At 40.4% G+C, this 22,500-nt stretch overlaps 1 protein-coding gene across 2 annotated transcripts in view; it reads right to left on the reverse strand.

The window, feature by feature from the left end:
• Positions 1-22,500, reverse strand: part of zhx3a (zinc fingers and homeoboxes 3a) — a 39,779-nt gene that overhangs the window by 10,574 nt on the left and 6,705 nt on the right. The window contains exon 2 of one of the 2 annotated variants that reach the window (XM_061923880.2): positions 6,533-9,298. In XM_061923880.2, the coding sequence (XP_061779864.2) occupies positions 6,533-9,138 (2,606 nt within the window). In that variant the 5' untranslated portion in view covers positions 9,139-9,298. Of the gene's footprint in view, positions 1-6,528; positions 9,299-22,500 lie in introns of those variants that run through there. The other variant, XM_061923881.2, reaches the window with a different exon arrangement.

Below are 22,500 nucleotides of genomic sequence, written 5' to 3' on the forward strand. Positions count from 1 at the left end.
CAAGACTACTTCATCTCTACAGGCCTGTTTCATGAGGGGTTCCCTAAATCATCAGGAGATTTTAATAGAAGCATTCACATACCATGGTTTATATAGGGCAAAGAGTGGGTAGGTACAGGCTGGCGTAGGGGCGTGGTGATTGGCTCATGTGTTACCTAGGAGGTGTTTCCGTCTGTGACGGCATGCTGATACAATTTCGCTGCGCTTGTTGAGGGATGACAGGTCTGGACGGTATATAATAAACAGTTTCTCTTTCAAGCATAGGTTGCATCTTTTATTACCACTATTGTAAGGTGTGCTGGATGCAATAATTTGCCATGTTATTGAATATTCAACATTATTGTCTTTGAGGTCCCAAATGTGTTTGCTGAGTTCTGTAGTATTCCGCAGGTTTTGGTTCCTGAAAGAAGCTTTGTGATTGTTCCATCTGGTTTTAAACTCTCCCTCGGTTAATCCTACATATGTGTCAGATGTGTTAATGTCCTTGCGTGTTACCTTTGATTGGTAAACGACTGATGTTTGTAAGCACCCCCCGTTGAGAGGGTAATCAGGTTTCTTGCGGCAGTTGCAGCGAAATTGTATCAGCATGCCGTCACAGACGGAAACACCTCCTAGGTAACACATGAGCCAATCACCACGCCCCTACGCCAGCCTGTACCTACCCACTCTGTGCCCTATATAAACCATGGTATGTGAATGCTTCTATTAAAATCTCCTGATGATTGAGGGAACCCCTCATGAAACAGGTCTGTAGAGATGAGGTAGTCTTGTGATTTTTTTCCCACACATACATATATTGCGCTCTACCACGGTATCGAGCACTATTTTTTGGATAATCTTATTAAGACATATATATATATATATATATATATATATATATATATATATATATATATATATATATATATATAAATATAAATATATATACACACACATATATATATATACACATATATATAAATATACACATAATATACACACACATTATATATATATATATATATATAAAAATAAATTAAAACAAAATAATATATATATATATATATATATACACACACACGCACACATGTGTATATATATATATATATATATATATATATTCGCTTATTGAAAAGTTAAAAGTGCGCATCGGCAGGAACAGCGTTACACGGTCTAAATTGGCACCCTCAGGAACTCAGTACACTAGTGTAAATATTCAAGTGTACTGATAATAGTTTTCGAGTTGAGACACAGCCAAGAAGGACAACATGATGAATAGCAGAATAGCAATCTGATAATCTGAACGACACCTAATTGAATCTAATGTTAAAAAAAACTAAAACTAAAATGACAAAACAAGCCATTAACTGTAAAGAAAGAAAAAAAAACTGCAAGCGTAATCCAGTGTTTCCCGGTTTTAGAAAAAGCATTACTGAAACATGTTAGTACAAAAACATTATCTTTATCATTAAACTTTATCACAAAAGCAAATGATTTGTCAAATCTGAGGAAAAAATACAAAATGAGTAATATGAGAAAGTTATTTTGCCTTAATGAATAAGTATGTATGGAAAAATTTGAAGTCTTAAGGGCACCATTAGTGGCACAAAGCCTATCAAGGCGTTACTCCATTTCTTGCCATATTCGCTTTAGCATTGCCTCATCCGCCATGGCAATGACATCAGTGATCTTTTGCTGCAGGGTGTTGATGTTCCGTGCCATGTTTTTCTTGGAGATTAATTGGGTATCTATCCATCATTGTTCCATACATGACATTTTAAACATAACCCCATTGAAAGAAGTCACAGGGAGAATCCCAAAATAAAAGCTTCAACAACCACTGAGTAAATAGAACACTTCTGATCAGTTGTTTTGAGACTTGGTGCACATGTAATTTGAGGTTTCTCAATAACCACATTTTCTTTTGAGAATCTATCTTCTAACCAACCTAAACTAATGAACCAGCAAACCCTAAGCAAAACACAACCTCTTGTTGGTGCTTGTCGGACCTGGCGGAGGATAAAAGCAAAACCGGTGCAGACTTTGATGTCCCCAAAGGAGCAAGCCAAAAATAACAAACATTCTCAGATTTTTGACATCACATATAGAAGAAAAAACAATTACACCTATGGACTGTTTAGATTATTAACCAAACCCAGCGGTGTCCAAAGTGAGGACATTTGCAGCTCTTGGTTGTTTTTTTTACAATCTCTCTGCGCATTATAAAAACACAATTTAATGAGAAAACGGTGGAACAAAAGAGCAATTACTTTTTTTAGAATATAAAGTGAAAATATTAAGTAGATAATGTCATAATATCAAGAGAAAAAAGTTGGAATTTTGCAAGGCTAGTTGTAGTAGTATGAAGAGAAAAAAGTAATTTGAGATGTGTAATACCCAACTATTAAAAGTCAAAACAACCCAAGAAAAAAATATAATTGCAATTCTTGAAATATTATTTCGAAGAATAGTTGCATAATATTACAGGAATAAAGTCACACTGTTATGGTAATTAAGTCATAAGTGAGGAAGATTGTAAAAAAAAAGCGAAGAAAATTAAAAAATTCGGGATGGTCAGATCAAGGCTTTATGCTGCCAATTCCGAGTCTTTCTCATCCATGAGTGAGATTGTCTGATACCAATCACATGTATTACCTGTACATTTTAAAATGTATTTTTGTTAAGTGCTATTGACAGTTTAACAACATTCAAACATACTATTTAACCTACTTCCTTATTCTCTTTTATTACATACTATTGTTTGATCAAAACTAAGTCAACAACAAAACAAAAACTCTTTTAAATCCTTTGGTTTTTGTTCACAAAGTACTCCTGTGTCCAGGAAATTATTCTGTGAGTTTACAAACATTAACAAAAAAAAAAAAAATGACTTTAAGAAAATAGAAATATTGGTCAGACTGCTCTAGTTTTGATCATACACCACCAATTTATGGCTCGCATCCTCCTCTTGCATGTCATGTACTGACTGTGACACTGCTGACACACCAACAGTTGTCATATTATCCTCTATCTAAATCCTAATAATCTACTTGTTAATTTCCTGTAAATAACTGCTTACTCTCTGCTGTAACATAGTTATATCTACACTTCCTGAACTTTACTAAGCACTTATTTCTTGATATTATTTAAAGCTAGCTAAGTAGTTAGCTTTTAGCATGCCTGCTCCTGGCTTGCTCGTGGTGTGTAAAATGTAAAACCCTGTCCGCCACTACTTGATAATGAAACTTAAGATACTAATATATACAGTTTATTTGCTACAACAAAAGCTCATTTTTATTTTCCAACGCTTTGTACCACGTGGCTTATAAAACGGTGCGGCTAGTTTATGGATGTCACTTCGCTGACAGCCATAATGCAAATAGTTTTTATAAAACACATGCATCCATCAATCCATCCATCTTCTTCCGCTTATCCGAGGTCGGGTCGCAGGGGCAGCAGCCTAAGCAGGGAAGCCCAGACTTCCCTCTCACCAGCCACTTCGTCCAGCTCCTCCCGGGGGATCCCGAGGCGTTCCCAGGCCAGCCGGGAGACGTAGTCTTCCCAACGTGTCCTGGGTCTTCCCCGTGGCCTCCTACCGGTCGGACGTGCCCTAAACACCTCCCTAGGGAGGCGCTCGGGTGGCATCCTGACCAGATCTGAACAAAGACACTGAAATGGTATGGTATTATTTGTGCTACGGCGCCATCTTTTGGACGAATTTGCTCACTGCAGGTGCTCCCGGGTGAATGTCCGCAGTTATTTTCTTCCGTTTAGAGGATGTACAAGTGCCGTTCCTTCTTTGAGCCGTCCATAGCGGTTCCACTTGTATAGATTCTTCATTCATCACTCCAAGCAACGTTTGTAAGTTTTACAATATAACGAAAACAATTCTTACTTACTAAACCGTGTGATGTCTGTAGGAGTGTATTCATGCATATTTGTACGTGCTATCATAATATAATGAAGCTAGCGTTGTTAGCATTAGCTAATACGCTAACATGTTTACGAGTGTCTGTGTTCATATTATTAACTTACAATGGACTTTTTTGTTCAGCTAGTGGGTCCATGACAACGGCGTCTGTTTTGTTTCATCCGCCGTTTTATTGCTGTGTTACAGTCACAGTTTGGAAACAATTAAGGGTTGTAAATAAACATTTACAAAATAATTCTGAGTAAATAACACATTTCATTTCACATATATGTCTGCGGCTTATAGTCCGGTGCGGGTAATATATGGAAAAATATAATTTTCTTCTGAAATTTAGTGGGTGTGGCTTATATACCGGTGCCCTCTATAGTCCAAAAAACACGGTAACTTAGGGAAGCAGCTCCACACTGTCTATGGAGACACACAATTGGCTGCTAGCCGCTTGTCAGCGGGGGAACTGAAAATAAATAGAATGTCAGTCAGAGGGGATTAGCATTAAAAAGCATTAATCGGCAATGGCCAGCACATACTTTTTCACGCGAAACAGCCTATACTAATCGGTGGCCGATCGATCGGCACATCCCTAGTAAAAACGGTAAATGTCATTTAAGGAGAGAGTTCTAAGTGATCAAATCATACACTTCATTGTTCCAATGGTTAAGTTTACTGGGTGTTAGGGATGTAACGGTATTGTTGATACCGCGATATTGCGGTTTCAAAGTATTCATAATATCTCCGTGATGTGTGACCGTATCAATTGAACACTTGGTGGGTATAGTTTTATTCTGGCGATTTAGCTTTGGCCGGGTCTAGAAGTGAAGCAGGAAGTGAAGTGTGTTCGTACTCGTAGTAGATAAGAGGATTTTTTTTTTTTTTTTTACATTTACTGAAAATGTCATCAAAATCCGTCCACAACTGTTTGAGTTATGTTGCTAACACACAAACCAACCCTGGCGAAAACATAACCTTTTTGGCGTAGGTAAGAAAGTCTGCGTTCTGCAAAGCAAAGCGCACCACTTGGGTCTCGATCGTTTCCAGGGGGACACAGAGCCAGCCAGGCATGGCACACCGCACAGAGAGAAATCACAAAAAACAACTCTACACCGCAGGAAGTACGAGTAAACTGAAAAGCTATTTGATAAATCCTAAATCCATCCTCCCTTTGCTACCGCTTGCTACACTGGATGTTTACATTGTCACTTTGAACACACTCAGCTAGTTTTTTATATATTTGCTTGAAACAGTGGATGTGCCTGCACTATTATTTGTGCTTAAAAATAAATGTTTAGTAATAAATATGATTAGGTCCTTTGAGCATTATGTTTGTTTTCAATTATAGTAAGTGAGTTCATCCTAAACATTCCCGCCACTTCATTTTACACACTATAACATTTTGGAGGGTTTTGGACATATACCACAATAATATCGTATCGTGGCCTTAATAACGTGATAATATCGTACCGTGTCATCCCTACAATATGGCCACCTTGTGTTTTGATTTTTCAGTATGGGGCCCTCGATAGAAAAACTTAAGACACCCTGACCTACGATAACTGTGAGTACCAGAGTAAACACAAATGCAATGAACTTAAAGGGGAGCTGCACTTCTTTTTGGAATGTTGCCTATCGTTCACAATCATTATGATAGACATTACGGATGTATTTTTTTAATGCCTATAAAATCCAATAAATAACCATCCAAAAACCACAAAAAAATACTCCAGTTACATTTCGTGACTTGAATATTAACCAAGTATTAGTGATATTGTTATTATAAGCACTAACGCAGACAAACTATTTATAGCGGCGCTGTGATAACAAGCTTGTGTACAATTTCGACATGATCGATTGGCAAGGTGTTTGCTCGCTTCCTTGCTCCGTGGAAATGTATTGTAAATCATAAATCATGCATCTCACCTGGAAAGTAGATGGCTGAGGACGTACTCAAACAAGTTGGTTCACTTAGACAGCCATTTAGGATCCGGAAATGGCGAGAACGAAACGAAAAGATGCTTTGTCCCCCCTCCCCACATCCCGTTTCTTCGCGAGGATTCAGAGACATTCTTCATCTAAATGATAATATATGAACATCCGAGCAGTCGGCATCCTAATGACAGCAAGCATTGTATAGTAAGTGATGTTTTATTACATTTGTTGGCTCTCATTAAGTCTGCAGTGAGTAGTAATCAGTGATGAAGAAAAAAAAGCAAACGTGATGTTTTTGAAATTAATGCGCCACGTATGCTTAAAATGAGCAAAATACGTAAATATTAAATGTTATTATAAATTTGCCCGCTACTACATTACATATATACTTACACCAGGTATATACAAACTTAATGGATGTATTTGGATGTTTTTTAAGGGCTTTATAGGCAGAATTGAGCGGCTCTCATAAGCTCCTTTGTAAGCTGACTTTCGATCGCATTTATTTAATACTTATAATGCATTAAAAAAAACATCCATCATCATGTCTCTCAAAATGATTGTGAACGAAAATTCCAAAAAAAGTGCAGTTACCTTTCAAATTCAAACATATGTAGAAGCACCTGGTTGTGAGGTGCACTTGCTCACCACATACACGTAAAAAAAATGTTATGAAAGAAATTAGAGTGTTCTAGTCACCTGGTCTTATTGGCATCATTGGGTTGTTCGATGAGTGGCTGACTGGCAGGTAGCTGCTGGTGGTGGTCCTCTACTCTCTCTGGCCAGGGGTCCTTAAAGACTCCCGGCTGTGCGGCAGTCTCAGCTTTGATTAGCTCGATGCTCCCCTCTGACCCCATCAGACCCCGCAGCTGTGAGTTTGAACTCTGCCACAGAACCCGCTGGCCAGTGTTTAGTCCTGCGTCTCCTTCGAGGGCTTTGTTCACGTCTTGCTCAAGAAGTTTCTTTTTGGCAGCCGGTGAATTGGCTTCGACGTCTCCTTGACCTTTGGCTTCCTCTGCCTGCACTGGGGGTCGCAGGTAGGTCTCCAGCCACTTTAGCTGTCCGTTCTTGTGGCTGTGCCGGCTGTCACTGAACCAGCGCACCACCTCGGACTTGGGAAGGCCCGTCTGGACGCTTAACTCCTCGTATTGCTGACTGTTGGGCCAGCGTGTGCCGGAGAAAGTCTGGCGAAGGATGCGCAGCTGCTGGGGGCTCTTGTTGGCCCAGGGGGGTGAGAAGGACCCTTCGGCTATCTCTGATTTGTGTTCTTGATGTGCAATCTCAGCTGTGCTCTCACTTTCATTCATTTTCAGCCTCTTGAAGTTGATCTTGATGGGTTCAATTTTCAGCTCCGAGCAGCTTCTGTCTCCAGTAAAAAGGTCGTCTTCCTTGATGAGTTGCTGCAAGATTGACATGCCTTTTATGCTAAACTCCTTGTTGCGTTTGCCCTCATCCATCACTGATGAACTCGTTTTTGTGATGACGGTGGTGCTGGTGCTTTGAGTGGGGGAAGTGCTGGCGTGGTTCAGGCGGGGAACACTGTCTTTCAAGGCGGGGTGTTCTACGGTAATACTGCTGCTATTGTGAATGTTGCGCTGCTGATCCTTCCCCAAGGTTTCAGCCTGCTCTTGAGGAGTGACGCTGTTATGATTGTTGTAGGAGACATTTACATTGCTGGTGTTATTTGTGACGGCGTGGCTGTTCTCCGGTCCCGTCTGTAAATTGTTGTGTTTGTCGTTGGCGGTGGCAATACAGTGCAAATCGTTATTGCTAATGTCGGCGCAGAAGGCAGCAAAGCTGCTGACGCCGTTGGTCTGGATTCCGCTATGCACCGTTTTCCATTTGACATTCTCGCCACCGTTACTGCTGCTGGAATAGCTGGTGATGCTGCTGCTACTGCTGCAAGTGCTGCTGCTACTGCTGCTGCGATTATTTCCAGCTGCCGCCACATCCAGGCCGTTGCTCTTGTCAGGATCTGCAGGGGCTTGAATACTCCTGGTCAGTAGCTGTGTTGTTCGGAGAACAGATGGGACCTTCTGAGGGAGAATCGTAGTAGAGTACGAGACCCTTGTGACGTGAGGATTAGTCGACATGTTGGCCTGCTTGGCTATGACAGGTTTGTTTCTTATGCCGCCATAAGGGACTTTGGCCATGTTAAAGTTTGGTCCTTTTGAACCTGGAGAAGCTGTGATCGTGTGGTGAGTAACAAAGTGATTGACATGACGCTGGGGGGCAGGTTGCTTTTGCGGTGCTCCACCCTGGAACACGGTGTTAAACATCTTTCGCCGGGCCTCTTCTATTTCTTCCGGAGACCAGCTTATGCCCTGCTTGAGTCTTTGGGCAGTAAACCACAGTTTGATTTGCTCTTCAGGGAACTCTGACACCACCGTCAGGTAGCAGAGCTCAGCTTTGGTCGGGTAGGGAAACTTGCCAAAGGATGTCTTAAGAAAGCTGCTGGTATCCATGGCGGCATCGTAGGTGGGGATGCTGCTAAGAGGGATCATCACCTTTGGAAAGTCTTTATTGGAATCAGAGGAGGGGGAAGAGTACAAGGAGGGAGTGTGCTGGTGAAAAACTGGGTTGGACACTGTTGTCGCAATCATGTGACTAACAGTTGATCTCGGCATAGCTTGGGCACCAGGAATACTGAGAGCCCCGTTTTGGAGTTCAGGCACATTTGTCAGGATGTTGGGGTCCACATCAATCCCGCTGGCTTTCTTCAATACTTCCACGGTGTGAGATACTACAATCTTTTTGTGCTCTCCCTTGGCTTTCATCATCTTTGCAATAGGGGTTTTGCTGAGGGAGATTCCAGATTCTCTGTAGTCGTCTTCATTGTCCGTAAAGAGGCTTTGCTCCACCGTTGTGACCCCATCCCTCTTGTTGACACTTAGGGAGGCGGTCATCAATCCCTCCATGATCTTAGGATGAGTGTTAGCATTATGCAGAGCCAGGGCCTCAAATCGAACAACCGAGACCCCACAGTTCAGGCAGTAGAAGGTGGACTGAGCCCTGAAGTCTAAGTGGCAGTTGTGCATGTGATCCAAAAAATAGTTTAAATCTCTGGACTCGAAAAAGCATGGTGGACAGCTATATGTACCTCCTTTTTGCACCTCGCTACCACATTCAGATTTGGATAAGCTGTGAAAGACATGGCCAGACTCTACTCCAGAGATGCTGAGTATGCCGTCTTCTGGGATTGTTGGTAGGAGTTCTGGCAGCGAGCCCAGTATGATTTCCTCGCGCACATGTTTGGATTTGGATGGTATCATGCAGGGCACAGTGGATTTCCTCTTGCTGGCCATTGTGCAGCTTTGTGGCGATGGGATTGAGACAGTGATTGATTGTCCGGTTTGATGAGAGCAGAGGGCGAGTGGAGTTTAGTGTCATGGATCAGCCACAATGTTGCTTCATGCCTTCTGCTGCTGTAGGACCCTTGTCCAACTCAAAAAGCTCCCTGGGAACCTGTGTAATGCAACAGACAGTAAACAAGATCAGTCAGTCAAAATAATGCGGCGGTTGTAGCTAAATAGTATTTGAGCAGAAGTCGTAGGATGCAGCTGTTAAACCAACCTGAATACTGTACACACAAAGTATTTATACACAACAGATAAGAAGAGTAAGCCATGAATATCCCCACTCACAGTAATACGTGTAGGTGGAAATACAGTGTGACAGTGTAGGTGGTGTTGCTCTACAATCACAGCATTGAAGTAAAACACCTCTAGGGCCATTTTTTCCTTTTACCTAAAATAAAAGAAGCTTATATCAAATTACAGCACTCTATATCCATGTAAAGCCGATATTTTACACCATTGTTTAAAAAGCTATTGATAGCATCAAAGCATCATCACATTGACGATTTGTCTGACTATTCTTTGGGAAAAAAAAGTGTTTTTTGAAATGCAAGTGACTATACAGGGCTAGGGGCAACACGCGCGCACACACACGCACGCACGCACACTCACAATCAACATCACCTGTCAGTGTTTTATTTACTTGGATTTTCAGACTTCTGTCACTTTTTATCAATTTAAAAAGAGACCATGAAAATCAACACACAGCCAACAATGACAGTGTCTCATCTCTGCCATATTTGTTGTTTTCTTTAACTGATGCCTTAGTGTTGGCTCGGCTAATTATTAATGGCATGCGTCCACAGAATTATTTTTAGCAAAGCTTCATGATACTAAGGACGCAAAAAAAAAAATCGTAATTAAAGTGTAGGCTGGTGTGCTGACTATAGCCAAAGTGCAGACCAAGTAATGTGATTTGCAGGCTTTGAATGAGAGCGGGATATTTGTTGCCAGATGCCACCTGGCTCCCACAAGGAAAGGAGTTATTATCAGTGAATAAATATTAGCGGCACACTTCCTCAGGGATTTTCAACCTATTGAGTGGGGTGTGTTTTACCCCTGCTCTTGATTGATAGTGCCGCATGTATCCAACCTTTCCAGCTGGTTTACATTGTCTGCAGGTAAAATTATACAAAAAATATGCACACCGGCTTGTGTATTTTTCTGTGTTTATTTTTAAGAGGGGATGGGATGTTCATTGTACTGAAACATACAATGGGCCTCAAAACTTCATTTTTTATTTTGTAGAATTTATTTTTGTTCAAATCTCAATTATTACAATGAAACAAAATAAACTTATTGGGCTCTTAGCTGTGTGAGCATTTTTTGAGAGACACTTCAAAACACCTTCACACTAAAAAGGAGCCAATACAAGAGGCTACATAAACAAAGATCAAATGATATATGGACAATTGTGTATTGCTATTAATGATAAACCGCTGTAAAATTCACAATGGTTAGTGTTACGTTTAAAATTGTAATTATTGTAACTCCTTGATTGATTACCGCACTTTGATACTCATAGTAATTATGTGTATTTCCTGGCAAAGCGGCTAGTGTGCTAATCACTAGCTAGTTTAAATGCCAACATGACTACAAGACGTCTTTTCCCAATCTAGCCTTGTATAAACACAATGGTGTCGGAGCAAGTAAGCTATTCACTTGTGCACATTAAATTAGGGCTGCAATGATGAATCAATTAATAAATTAATTAAAGAGATTACACAAAAGCTACAATTTATATTATGTTGCTTCGACTAATCCATTTTTTTTTGTTTCTTCATTAGCGCACACATGCTAAAAGTGCAAATTCAATGTTGATGATGTGCATTTTTTCCCCTAAAATATGCATTGAGACTATAAAATGTGTTTTATCAGATTATTCGATTAATCGAACAAACTAATGAATGGATTACTTCAAACTAAAAAAGGGCGTGTCTACAACAGGAAGTGAACCCACGTGATGTAACAAACCAGACGTGCAACAACCCTTGTTCTGCCTTTATCATTAAGAAGATTCTAAAACCTTCACAAACTAAAACAAAAGGAGATAAACATATTTAAAAACTCAAATAAAAATAATTTGGCTTTTAGAACAATATTTAGTATTTGTTCTACCAGGAAAAGTAGGGTGTGTGTTGTTTAATATTTATTAAAAAAACAATTCAAAGATTCGAGAGTGTATAAGTACTTTTTGAGCACATTCAACTACAATCATGATCATTTTGGTCACAATAAGCGTGATATGAAATTTTCACATCCATAGATTGTAGTTTGCAGTGGCCTCATGCAGATTGGCTTTCTTTGTCTGGCTTAGTGCCATACAATTGCAGTCAAAATTAATCAATTGTCATATAAAGACTTTAAAAAAGGTGACCATTTGTAATAAGTGTTGTTGTTTAAAATATGGAACGTTTTTAAACTGTGCAAACAAATTTACAAGGAATGTTGAATTATTTTGAGTGCATTTGCAAAGGGCTTTGACGAAATAATGTAGCCATAAAATGGAATTAAGATAATTTGAAGTGAAAATAATGCAGTGGCTTGATGTTTTGATTTGATAATATGTATCAATACGACAGTTAAAAAAAAAAAGTATAATATATTATTTTGCTGCACAAAAGAGCAAACATATTATATCCTTTGAAAAGTAAAGTAGAAGGTTGTGAGGTGTACATTCTAAATACTTTCTAAACTAATTCCGTAGGCTCAAATGATTATGTTGTGCATTTGCTCCAAAAGCATGCATACAACCAAAGTACACTACATGCTGAATGCACAAATCCATGTGCACACCTCACCCACTGTCTTATAACACTCCAGTCATGAATTTCTCTCCTTTCTCCAACTGTATTATTATGAGGTGAAAAAGATGTTTCTCACCATATTCAAATTTGCAGGGCAAAAAAACTAAACAAAAAACCTGTGGCTACTCTCACATCAGTAATACAGCTGGCTGTAATCTTTGTTAGGAATGGAAAGTAATAGACAAGAAAAAAATACTGGGGAAAAAAGAAGAAGTAAATTCTTCACCCTCTGCCCTCCGCATGAACTTGTGACACACGCAGAACCTCCAATCATATTTCCCTTGTCTTCTTTTTCTGGGACAGCAAAATTGTTGACGTGTGGCATGCCTGGGAGAGTGAATCCCTCACTGTATCCGTATTACTCCCGTTTAACCTCACCTGGTGAGCTCATCATGCCGCTGAGAGCAGAAATTCAACATTCATTCAATAAACACAAACTGCCGAGATCAGTCTTCACCTCAACACTTTGTATAACAATGTTTGGGTTATATAGTTACATATTGTGTCTCTTGATCACGTGGCATCTGTAGACGCACTAAAAAGCACTTTCATATTAAAGCAGCAATGCACCACGGCGGACTAACTGGTAAATTAAAGATGAACCTGTTCTTGAATTAAAACCCTCAAATGACCGACAGCACTCAATGACCCAGACGGTGACAGACTACTTGTTTTTGGTACCGTTTTATTTTACCACTACTGCTTTCTGACAGAAAATAATTAAAAAAAAAACAATACAAATACAAAAAAAACAACTAGGTCACCAGCATCTTATGCGGTAATCCCGGGTCACTGCATCCCGATGCAGGCGCGCGCTGTATGTTGTGCTGGCAGACAGGTCATGATATCCTCTGATGGAAGACTCAATTAACCCCTGCTCAGGACACAAGGTTTGTTCACTGAACAAAAGATTTACAAGTGTGTTCATGCAACAGACGGACGGAGTCATGCACATCTGAAACATCTGTATGAAAGATGCCATTATGCTTTTGGAGCGACAAATCAACGCTGACCACATTTAGCTGTTAATATTCTCTTTGTAGATGCAGACAAAGACACTCGGCCATTACCACTGATGCTACACAGCATGAAGGTTCTGGTTTCGGATCTCAGTTTGGCCTTCTTCCCTGTGGGGCTTGCATGTTGTTCCTAGGCGAGGAAGGTCTTCCTAGGTATTCCAGATTATTCTCACAATTAAATAACATGTTCAAAGTACACTGACTGCTTCAAACTGAAAATGTTTTATACGCTGTTTACAATTACAATGGTGTTTTAAAACTTGCCAGGCCTTTAAAGTTTTCAAGTAAAAATGGAGGACTTACTCGAGAGTTCAGTCTTTGATGATCAGAACATTTACTGCACTGCTAATGCATCCCCCTGTCCCATTACTTACGTAGGACAATTCATAAACGTATTCTAAAGATGTTTATACAAGCAGTTTGAGTGCATGTGTGTGCGTAAAAGTCTAAGTGTCCTAAGATAATTTCTACTACTTTTTTGACTGTTTGTGAAACTTTTTTAAAAACAAAGTAAAAATCCCAAGGCTTGTTTTGCACAACAGGGATGTAGCGCGTTTCAGTTTTAATTCTGTGTACAAATTCTACTTCAAAACTATTCCAGTGTTTCCCATACGTTAATTTATTTGCTAAATATGGACCAAAAATAGATTTAGTGCTACCTCGCTTCCATACACATAATGGGACTATCTGAATGTAGCTTGTCGTTGTAACTCTGCTTTTTAAGACACCTCATGAGGATTTTAGGGATGCAACAATATGAACATTTCATATGACGGATATTGTGACTAAAATGATCACGTCATTATTATCATTGTGTTGTTGAATGTGATCAAAAAGTACTCAAATCATTGAGACAACTTCTATTTTGGAATTGTTACCGTGTCTTGTATTCATGTCAGCATTTAAGCTAAATGAACTCCTTGTGGTCCTGATTTGTATTAGTTACACTTAAACGATTAATCGAAGCAACAGAATATAAATCACAGCTTTTTTTCTAATCGAATTCATAGGTTTAATCGATTAATCGTTGTTGTAGCCCTAGTTCAATGTGCACGATTGAATAGCTTGGTTGGTCAGACAGCAATGTCTTTACACAAATTTAGATTGGGGAAAGACGTCTTGTTGTCATTTTAGCATTTAAACTAGTAAGGGATTAGTTCAAATTTTGAAACCAATAGATTCTGTTTTTCAATGAAAGAGACTACCGGCAAATCTTGCGACTTTTCTGGTCTTCGTGTCCACCTCCACCCTCCGCCCCACACACAAACACACATCTGAAAGCACTGAGGCTGCTGTCTTGCTGATGACATTTAAAAAATACAAAAGGAAGCGACAGAAAAAAGATCACTTGCTAGTAATTCTAAACATATTTGTTTTGCTTTTCATTTTCTTTGCTCAATTTTTTGTGCATAAAAGTTACATGCACATGCGTCACAACCAATCACTGAAATTAGGTAATGACGTTAGTGAGCTTATAAAATATGAATCATGGTTTTCTTGCTCAGAATTGAGACCGCAATCCTCTGAAATTATTTATCCTATGTTCAAAGACATGTGCTTTTGTTTTAAATAAATCACACTGTTCTTTATTATTTTTATCATCATTATTATTATGAGACTCTTCATTGTCTTGGTCTACTTTAAAGACACTTCCAATGGTATTTCTGCGGTTCCCAGACGGACAGTTAATAGGGGACGTTTTTATTCATCTATTTTTTTTTTTTTTTTAAACGAGCGCTTACTCCTTAAATACATTCATGCACATACTAAAGACAAACGTTAAATTAAAAAATCATTATTTAATGCGATCGCTTTTCTCGCGAGCTGATGAATCACAGCCAGCGTGCTTTGCTGGCCAGGGCTCGCTAAGAGACGGGGAGAGCGAGGTGGCCGCCATGTTAAAGACCATGCGGGTCATTGTGTAAAACGGCAGTGTTTGTTTGTGATGCAACTTGTTAGGAAAATAGAATAAACATTGTCCATATTTAGAAATTAGTTCACGTTAGTGTAAATGAAGACAGTTTTTTTTTTACTTTTTTTGTGTAAAGAAAGGGAAAATATATACTGGCCTATTGCACTGTGTAGTGCTACTACCTTTTTTGTAAATAAATACATAAAAATTATTTTTGGAGATAAAATGTTTGATTATCTTTTTTTACTTAATCAAAGTAAATAGACTTATTTTACTATTTCATTACAGCGGAGTCAAAATTGGGGTGTACGTCTTGTAGAGATTTGGAGAGTCTTAGAATACATGCGGCCATGTTGGCGTGTGCACCACTCTCCTGACTGCACCTCAGATGACACCGCAAGGTAGTGTTTTTTGTACCGTTTTAGCCCAAATCTGATAAATAAGTATCTTTTCAATTGCCTCGCTTTCTCCCACCGGTCCAAGAAATACAAAACCCAAATGTGTGTCTGTGTAGTCGGAAAGAGTGTGGAGCACCTGGCATAGAAATGGACAGACAGAGAAGGTGGTTTTACAACGGCCACATTCAAATGTTAAAAAGCTCACTCCGCAAGAGAGACGAGCTAACAGTTGTCAACGCTACATAAAGAGTCAGGTCACCTATCAAAATAATGGCCCCGCTTTATCCGGAGAGCACGATATGCCATTCGACACAAAACAAGGGCTTCCCAAGACAGGGAGCCATTGAATGTCGCCTGTGAAAAGCCAGGATTTGTGTTTGCTTGACAAGGTGGACAACACTGTCCCCACAGGGTGTCACATGCACCTCGGAGAAAGCACACGGCCTTGTTGCTAAACCGAATCCAGCCTGAGCCGTTCAAAAACAAGCGTTCCCCCCTCCAAATGGGATTAGACTCAATTCCAGTGTGGTTTATACCTTCAGCCTTGATTTAATAGCAGTGTTACGATTTAAAAGGAGGTGTGCTTTTACGCTGTCATTTCCATAACAATATTATATTTACATGTCATTAATGTTGCATTATAATCTGCACTTTAGTACGGCTGAGTGCTTCTACCACCGCTCGCAGCACGGGCGTTTTTTCATCACTTCATAAACTGCTGCAGCAATTAGAATATTACAACGTGAAAAACGCGGGCCGCTCTCCAGCCGCCGCCACCGGAAAGAGAGGTGGAGCTGCAAAGTGGTTGTTAGACATTAACATTTAATTCAAAACAGCCCACTGATTCAGACACTCCCAGATTATTGGGTCAGCTACAGTTGACACGAACAAACACAAATTGGTGTTTTGCACCAAGCCGCCTGTCACATGAAGGAGAACATGGAGGCTGGAGGAAGACGGAGGACAAAGGACGACAAGACTCAGACGTCTGGGAGTAGAAGCGTGAGGATGACTGATGACGATGACAGGCGGCGCTCTTTCAATATTCCTCCCTGCTGACACCTCCTAGTCGGGCGTCTACACACGCTCACACACTCCCTCCTCACCTCGGCAACATTTAGCGCCTTCGACGTGCTCAAATCTTTTCTCTTTGAACTGGCAAGGAGTCTCTTGATGCACTTGAGCTCAAAAAACTGAAAGAAAGCAATCCTTCACTCTCATAACATTTGTTTTGTGGCTAATTTGCCCAGACAGTGATGCGCGCATGTTTTGTTGTTGTTGTTAAATTTGACTATAAACGGGGTAAAGAGGGAAGCGCCATGACAGATCCATTTGAAAGATCAGAAAATGTGTCTAGAGGGAAAATGTTATGCCGGGTTGTCCAATAAAGTAATGCGAGGGGATCAGCTGGACATCTAAATATAAGCAGGGAGACAGACAATTATTGTCTTGCACAAATTGGACACAATGGTGGCTCATTTATGAGGCGTGATCTCGACGCCGTCAGCTTTCAAAAGTGCGACTGTTGCCTTTTGCCGTACGTCTCCTGTGTCCTTCGTGAAAGCGCTTTGGGACTGATGTGTGGTTTTTCTTCCCCAATGTAAGAATGGAGACAGGTTTTACTTCATGTGTGGCACTGTACGCCCGGCAGTATGAATAAGTGTGTGGCTGGAGTGATACGTGTGCTGAAATACAAGTGGGAGATGTCAGGGTGATTAGCGCCGTGTTAATAAAGCGCCGTCCGCACCGGCCGTCCAGTTCCAGACAAAATGTGACCTCAAGTCGTCTTCGTCTCGTCTGCGCTCCTATTTTTTTTTTTTTTTTCACACTACGGAGACGTGCCTGTGCGTATGAACGTCTGCGACGCAGGTGTTGTCAGCCATCTCGCCTTCGTCTTCCTCATTTTCTCTCCCATTCTCAAATATACACACACACACACACACAACCCCCCCCTCACACACACCCCCTTTACCTCCATGACTGTAGCCCCGTCCACTGGGAGACCGGTCGGTCGTGCCACTCATGTGTTAACATTACCATGGCAACCCTTCTCCTCCCCTTGCCCACTTTGCCACACACACATACACTGCCGAGACACTCGCCCACACCCACCGACCTCAAGACTCATACACACTGAATTCCTCGGACTGCATCCGGCGCAGGACAAACTTTAATCCACATGGGCCCGCCAGCCACATCAGTGAAAAGTCCATTCAAGGTTGGGCTCTCTTTCAGGCGACTTCGGGTGAGGTCTGAGGTAGTTTCCCCCCCCCCCCTCAGGGACATAAACCTGTCGCTCCACCCAGCCAATGGTTTGATTAAAAGAAACGTCGCAAAAAGACTTCTTGCTCCATCAAGACGCCACGCCGACACACTTAATGTCTTCTTTGCATGTTTTCCTGCATGGTCCTGTTATGTGTTAGGGCACAGCTCGCTGTGGAAAAGCGCACATTGTTCTACAAAGCCTTCTATCTGTGGCCCAGATGAATGACGGACAAATAAACCACGCCGCGCCGCAAAAAAAAAAAAAAAAATTCTGAGTCACGCATCCTTTTACATCACTTTTTATGAATAACTTCTTCAGTTCTGTCGCCAAGACTACAGGCATTCATTTGGCAACTTAAGAAGAAAAAGCAAGAAAGATGGCGGCGTACCACACATTGTACTGTCCATCCTAAAATGGCTGACATCACAGCCTCCTCTACGCTTGGCGACTGCCAGCTCCTACATGGGACAGAGAAAGTGGCAGGGGTTCTATCCCCCACTTCCCCCCAACCCCCCTCGAGCACAAGTGTTTCTTTTGCTTGGAACTGTGCAAACATGCTGTTTTAGTGGAGGCTTTGGAGCGGGCCGAGCTTCGAAATGGCTAAGAACGACACAAAAGAGACACCAAAAAAAAAAAAGTTTGCACCTGCATAGCGTAAGACGCCGCTCTTTCTGGAGAAATAAATAGGACTTTGGATCCTGGTTCCGAGCATTCACTGTAAGGATCATGAGGTATGCTGCCGTCGTGAATGCTTGTTTGTATGTAAAACAGCAAGACATTTGATCGGTTTGGCATCAAGATTCTCTTCTTAGAACTTGAGGAATGTTGAATACTCCAAGTCAGCTAAATCTGCAAACCATGACCGTATGACCTTCCTTGGTATTCTCAAGCGGGTTTTCCTTTTTGAGGTGTGGGAGGCACATGCACACACACAATACCTACAGAAGTGTAGTACTGCAGAAACAAAGGAGGTGCGATGTACCTTTGCTGTCTTGTTTCATTGTCAGTGAATACAAACACTCTGTGGCGGCCATATTGAAACAGATAAACGTTCTAATATGGGATTGGTTTAGGAAAATACACCTCTAAAATCAGCAGTTTGGAGACTTTGGGTTATCCAAAGCAGTGTTTCCCAACTTTTACTGAGCCAAGGCACATACTTTCCATTTAAAAACTCTCATGGCTCTTTATCAAACCGAATGCTTTGCAAATAGCAACAGGTACCGCCTGCCATCTGGTGGAAGAGCATTTAATTGTTCTGCCTGTCACTACACGTCGCTTGCTTAAGGCCTGGGCCGATAAGAAGTCAATAATCGAACGACAGCATTGATAAATTGGCATGTATTTGTTTTCTTCGTTTCTCGCTTTCAAACAGGGTACAAGAGGTTTCACACTGCATCACTCTCAGCGCCTGAGTGCATTCACTCAATAGCAGAATTAAATGAACAGAGTGAATCCTCTTGGTAGTCATCCTCAATCTTTGGCCCCGTTTACACTGCACACCAAACAATTTTTCTTTGCCAGTCTAAACGATCCAAACTGTTTCAAATCTGATCTTTGCACATCAGATTCAGGCCACATCAGGAGGTAGTCTCTTTTCAAATGTGACTTTCAGTTTAAGCGGCAATGCGACCTGAATGCCACCCATATGTGACTTTTTGTCAGCTTTGGGCGCGCTGCGTCATTTGTGTGCGCAGGGAAAGACGCAGTGCCAGCTGAAGTGGTAACTTCATCACAACATCCAGTTTCGGTGAGCAAAATGTTTTTTCGACGGTCAAATTGTCGGTGCATCACGAGTCAACAGTGTGCGAATAATAGGCTATATGTAATATATGAATATATATATATATTGATTGGAACTGATGTTATTTACGTAAGTAAGTTAAAAAATAAAGCTAACATAGATCCACGTCTACATAACAGCCATAAAAAGATTAAGAATCCTCCAAAATATATTACACTACATATATTAATTCATACATTATATTACTTGAATTTATTTTCACGTAAAAAACACACATTTTTTTAGGTGTGGCGACTATTATTTTGTAGTAGTAGTAGCAGCGACTTCCTTGTTTGTTTACGGAATCAAGTCAACTTCCTTTGTTTTCACTCTATCGCATGCTAGTGACGTAGAGGCCACATTGGGGCCTGTGTCCAAGTCTGATAAAGATCACATTTTACTTACACTGTAAACATCCAGCTGGAAAACAATCTGATTTCAAAAAACCCGATTTGGGACATTTTTTGGCCTGCAGTGTAGACATAGACTTTGTCTCTGTGGGTGGAGGCGGAACTGTTAGTGTCCAACAGCAAAAGTGCCTCGCCAGTCGCTAGCGAGAAGCACCGCAAGGTAACGAAAATTAGGAGGAAAAAAAATATGATTGCAAAGCCAAATGTCAAATTGTGGGAATATTTGGGCTTCAAACTGACAAAACAACATGAATTGATTTACGTAGACCCCGACTTAAACAAGTTGAAAAACTTATTCGGGTGTTACCATTTAGTGGTCAATTGTACGGAATATGTACTGAACTGTGCAATCTACTAATAAAAGTTTCAATCAATCAATCAAAAAGCCTATCAACATAGATGAGCAAACCAATATACCGAATTTTTAATGATCGACTTTAAACAAAAAAAGTTGTTCAATATTTATTGCAGCGCAATTTTTGCTAACACAGATTGAGTCTATTTTATTTTTGTTTGTTTACTTATTTCGGATCATTAAAAGTTGTTGACTTTCCAACTACAATGTTAGAAAATACACAAAAAAAGTATGAGCTTATTGCATGCCAAAAAGTGACTTGCTATACTATTATTATTATTATAACTATATATTATGATTTCATTAGTGCTTAAATTGTTCTTAAAATAATGCTGACAATAATATTATTTTAACCGCAATAATTTGTGGGACATTATTGTCCAGCAAAATTTCATATTGGCCCAGGCCTAGCTGGTATAGGTAAATGAACAAAGTCGTACCGTAAATTCCGGATTATAAGCCGCTACTTTTTTTCCTACACTTTTAACCCTGTGGTTTATAAAACGGAGCGGCTGATTTATGGATTTTTCTTCGCTGGCGGCCATATTAAAAATAATTGTATAATAAATAAAAACAAGCAAAAACACAGAGGGTATTTTATTTTTTGTGCTATGGTGCCATCTTTTGGAGAGTTTGCCCACTGCCGATGCTGTGTCCTTCTATTTACCGGCTGGGCATTTTTTTTTAAATCAGAGGGTCGTTCAGTCTTCTAGTCGTCTGTAGCGTTTCTACATGTATGGATTCTTTATTCATCACTTCAAACAACGGTTGTAAGTTTTACAATATAACTACAACTGTTTATACTTACTAAACCGTCCCATGTGTCTGGAGGAGTGTTTTTATGCATATCTGTACGTGCTATTATAATGTAATGACGCTAGCATTGTTAGCATTAGCTAATATGCTAACATGTTTACGAGTGTCTGTCTAATTATTATTAACTTACAACGGCATTCTTTTCACAAATTCCTCAGTAATTCTTCAGTAAACTTACCAAGTCGTCACTTTGGAGCTATTTAGTCTGTTTAGCTGATTGGAGAGTTAGCTTTTGTAGCTAGTGGGTCCATGATGATGACTTCTGTTTTGTTTGATCAGCATTTTACTGCCATGTTACAGGCAGCGTTTGGAAACAATTAAGGTATAAACATTTACAGAATTCATCCATCCATCCATTTTCTATCGCTTGTCCCGTTCGGGGTTGCGGGGGTTGCTGGAGCCTATCTCAGCTGCACATGGGCAGAAGACGGGGTACACCCTGGACAAGTCGCCACCTCATCGCAGGGCCAACACAGATAGACAGACAACATTCACACTCACATTCACACACTAGGGCCAATTTAGTGTTTGCAATCAACCTATCCCCAGGTGCATGTCTTTTGGAGGTGGGAGGAAGCCGGAGAACTTGCAAACTCCACACAGAAAGATCCCGAGCCCGGGATTGAACTCAGGACTACTCAGTACCTTCGTATTGTGAGGCACATGCACTAACCCCTGCGCAACCGTGCTGCCCCATTTACAGAATCTTACTGTGGAAATAACTCATTTCGCAACGTATATGTTTGTGGCCTACAGTCTGGTGTGGCTAATATATGGAAAAATATTTGTTTTCCTTCTAAAAATTTAGTGGGTGCGGCTTATATCCCGGTGTGCTCTATAGTCCGGAAAATACGGCAATTGTTGTTTCGTGGCACAGTGGTTGGAATCACTTTTTAGGCATGTCTGCTCTTTGACGGTTGTACTGAAAATTAACCTTGTTTTTTAAGTGCAATTACAATAAAGCTATTATATTCTTCGATTTTAATCAAAACGTTACCAGTGATGGCAAACAGTAAGGAAAAATATGACGATGAAGACCATTCAGCTTTACATCAGTGTTTCCCATACATTCATTTATTTGTAGTGGCCCGCCACAATTAAATCTGGACTGCCACAGAAATATTTGGCAGCTGTTTTTTCTCTCTCTCATCCGAACACCTCTCAAACGCACTGACTTGGCTGTGCGTTTTAACGGGTGTCTGAATCAATTTGAGTGTTATATCAGATGTGTATATTATCTCTAAAATCAGCGGACACTTACGTGGTGCACAGAAAACCTCATAATTGTTTTTTTTAGAAGACGCACACACCACCATTTACTGCTGCTAAAACCAACATCCCTATGTTAATGACTTAATGTTCTGTTGTTAAATGAGGTATAAAAACATTAGAATATGTCACACAGTTTTATAACAAAACCCATCCACACGCAAACACTGAGTTTTAAGCCATAGCCAATTATGCAAATTAGATGATAATGTAATTTAGCATCGCTCCTTGCCTACCAACTCAACGCCACAGACACATTGCGGTGCTGTGTGAAAC

This window comes from Nerophis lumbriciformis, linkage group LG28 (genome assembly GCF_033978685.3).
Source record: "Nerophis lumbriciformis linkage group LG28, RoL_Nlum_v2.1, whole genome shotgun sequence".
Lineage (NCBI taxonomy): Eukaryota > Metazoa > Chordata > Actinopteri > Syngnathiformes > Syngnathidae > Nerophis > Nerophis lumbriciformis.